The sequence below is a fragment of the Tripterygium wilfordii genome, chromosome 3 (genome assembly GCF_013401445.1).
Source record: "Tripterygium wilfordii isolate XIE 37 chromosome 3, ASM1340144v1, whole genome shotgun sequence".
Taxonomy (NCBI): Eukaryota; Viridiplantae; Streptophyta; class Magnoliopsida; order Celastrales; family Celastraceae; genus Tripterygium; species Tripterygium wilfordii.
Genome location: NC_052234.1, coordinates 3506832 through 3508934, shown reverse-complemented (window position 1 = coordinate 3508934; position 2103 = coordinate 3506832). Strand labels below are relative to the sequence as shown.

At 36.5% G+C, this 2103-nt stretch overlaps 1 protein-coding gene across 1 annotated transcript; it reads right to left on the bottom strand.

Annotated features, from left to right (window-relative positions):
• Window positions 1-450: 450 nt before the first annotated feature.
• On the bottom strand, window positions 451-1868 carry LOC119987394 (peroxidase 5-like). The gene is made up of 4 exons (XM_038832297.1): window positions 1603-1868; window positions 1319-1510; window positions 1028-1196; window positions 451-943 (listed from the first exon to the last, which is right to left on the bottom strand). The coding sequence occupies exons 1-4, from the start codon at window positions 1834-1836 to the stop codon at window positions 555-557; spliced, it is 984 nt and encodes a 327-aa protein (XP_038688225.1). The 5' UTR covers window positions 1837-1868; the 3' UTR covers window positions 451-554.
• Between the last annotated feature and the right edge of the window lie 235 nt (window positions 1869-2103).

Below are 2103 nucleotides of genomic sequence, written 5' to 3'. Positions count from 1 at the left end.
ATTTTATTTGGTTGTCTTTTGACAACATCCGTGATTTTTTCTTCGAATTTAGAGTTTTTCACGTATATTCTTGTATTGAGATTGTATTGCTACTCTCTCAAACTCTATTTTATTTGCGTAGCCTCTATAATACAGAAATTAAATCCAGTTTTTGTACTGTACTTAATATGATATCGAGCCAAAAAATGACTTTCGGGCGGAAATTCGTTTGCTCGAGCGCAAACTCTCTTGTACCAATAAACATTCATTTTCCCTCGAGCGGCTACTCCGTCCGCTCGAGTCTTCATTAGCATCGAAAGTACCCACAACAAAATCATGCCTCGTTTCGTTAGCTAATTGAAGCACATCATGTCGAAAACTACAACCCAAAAATAGTTACAAAAAAATTAAAACTAAAAGTGCAAGTACAACCGATGTTTTACATCATTTATTTTAATTGAGAAAAATTACAACGAATTGAAAGACGTATCAAAAAATAACAATTGAATAATAACAAATTATTGAACACAATCACACATATATATGTATGTAGACGATGGTGGAAAGTATATATATTAGTTGACAGCGCTGCATATCCTCCTTATCTCCCCAGATGAACCAGTAAGAACGTCAATGTTTCCCATTTTAATCATGGCAGATGCGAAATCAGAGTTAAAGAGAGAAGGATTCTTGCTGTATTCATACACAATTTTGTCGGTGGATCCGCCGCTAAAGAGAACTTGGTCAGAGTGAAGAAGACCCTTCTTTTGTATCAAATTCTTGAAGTAATTGTTATCAAACGAATTGGGTGTCACCAAATCAAGTGGTGAGAGCTTGTCGCTGCCGCTGTTTTTTGGACAACGCCCCTTACGAGTGTTTGCGAATCCAGCATCAATGTCACTGGTTTTGTTGTATATCCTATTGCGAAACGTAAAGCATTGCGCTTGTCCAATTGTGTGCGAACCTACATTCATCAAACATGTATATATTAGCATTCTATATGTGTATGTATATGTATATGCGCATATACTAAGTTTGGTTACCAGACCTGACAGAGCAACCAAGTCTCTTTTATCAAGTCCTTTACGAGCAAAGTGTGTTATGAGTTGATCAAGGCTGGCTGTAAAACTAGGAAGTTCACCACTTTCAGCTAGAGATCTGCTTGCAGTCGTTGAATCTCTTCGTCCCAGCTTTACCTTCCATGATGGGCCGCCCACCTAATAATTAAACAAATTAATACACATTGCTCTTAAATTTCATGACTTATATATTACTTGTGGAAGATTACATGTACATGTACATATACATATACATATACTAATTAGATGTATTTACTCACATATTCGGATGAATCTCTGGCTGCCACCGTGACAATATCAGCACAAGATACAACTCCGGGGCATATTTTCTCTACGGCTGCTTTGGCATTGTCTATGATTTCATAGCCTCTAACGGAAGCATTGTTGGGGAGTGCAGTTTTTTCGCTCTTGATTGAATGGGTTTCATCAAGCAAAATTGAGGCATCACATCCCTGGAGAAATTAAAACAAATATACTTTAGTTATGTACATATAGTTAACATCAACTTGTTGGAATTTGTGAAAAATTAGGGGTACATTTATACCTGAACAAAGCAGTCATGGAAATGAAGACGAATGAGAGACGCTGCCATACGTCGCTCTTTAGCAATGGCAGTTCTGACGGATTTTCTGATAGTAGTAAGAGCATCCGGACATTTTTTGTCATAAAATTTGGTAGAAAGTGTAGCCTCACATGTCAAGCTCAAGAGCATTAACATGATCAACATGGAAGCACAGGCTGCGCTTAGGTGAGAGGTGAAGATCAATTTACGAGCCATAGTCACTGATTTTGTGATATAATTAGGCAAACTCTAATTTAATGAAAAACGTACGAGAGAAATGAAGAATACTGCATTGTGTAGGCAGATTTATAGGCCATGTTTGCTGACCGTTTTTCTGCGATGGCTATTACACTAATCAATATACAGATTGCTTAGTCGGAAAAATAATATATGAAAAAAAAGTAATATTGATTTAGAGTTAATGGGGCATAGAAAAAAAAATTATCTTTTAAGTGTAGAATTGACTTTGTCTTCTTCATTAAA

Excerpts from the sequence above, each read along its gene's own strand:
- LOC119987394 (XM_038832297.1), bottom strand. The coding sequence starts at position 1,836 with ATGGCTCGTAAATTGATCTTCACCTCTCACCTAAGCGCAGCCTGTGCT. Across the intron at positions 1,197-1,318 it reads CCAGAGATTCATCCGAATAT|GTGGGCGGCCCATCATGGAA; the intron begins GTGAGTAAATAC and ends TTTAATTATTAG. Across the intron at positions 944-1,027 it reads AGACTTGGTTGCTCTGTCAG|GTTCGCACACAATTGGACAA; the intron begins GTCTGGTAACCA and ends TGATGAATGTAG.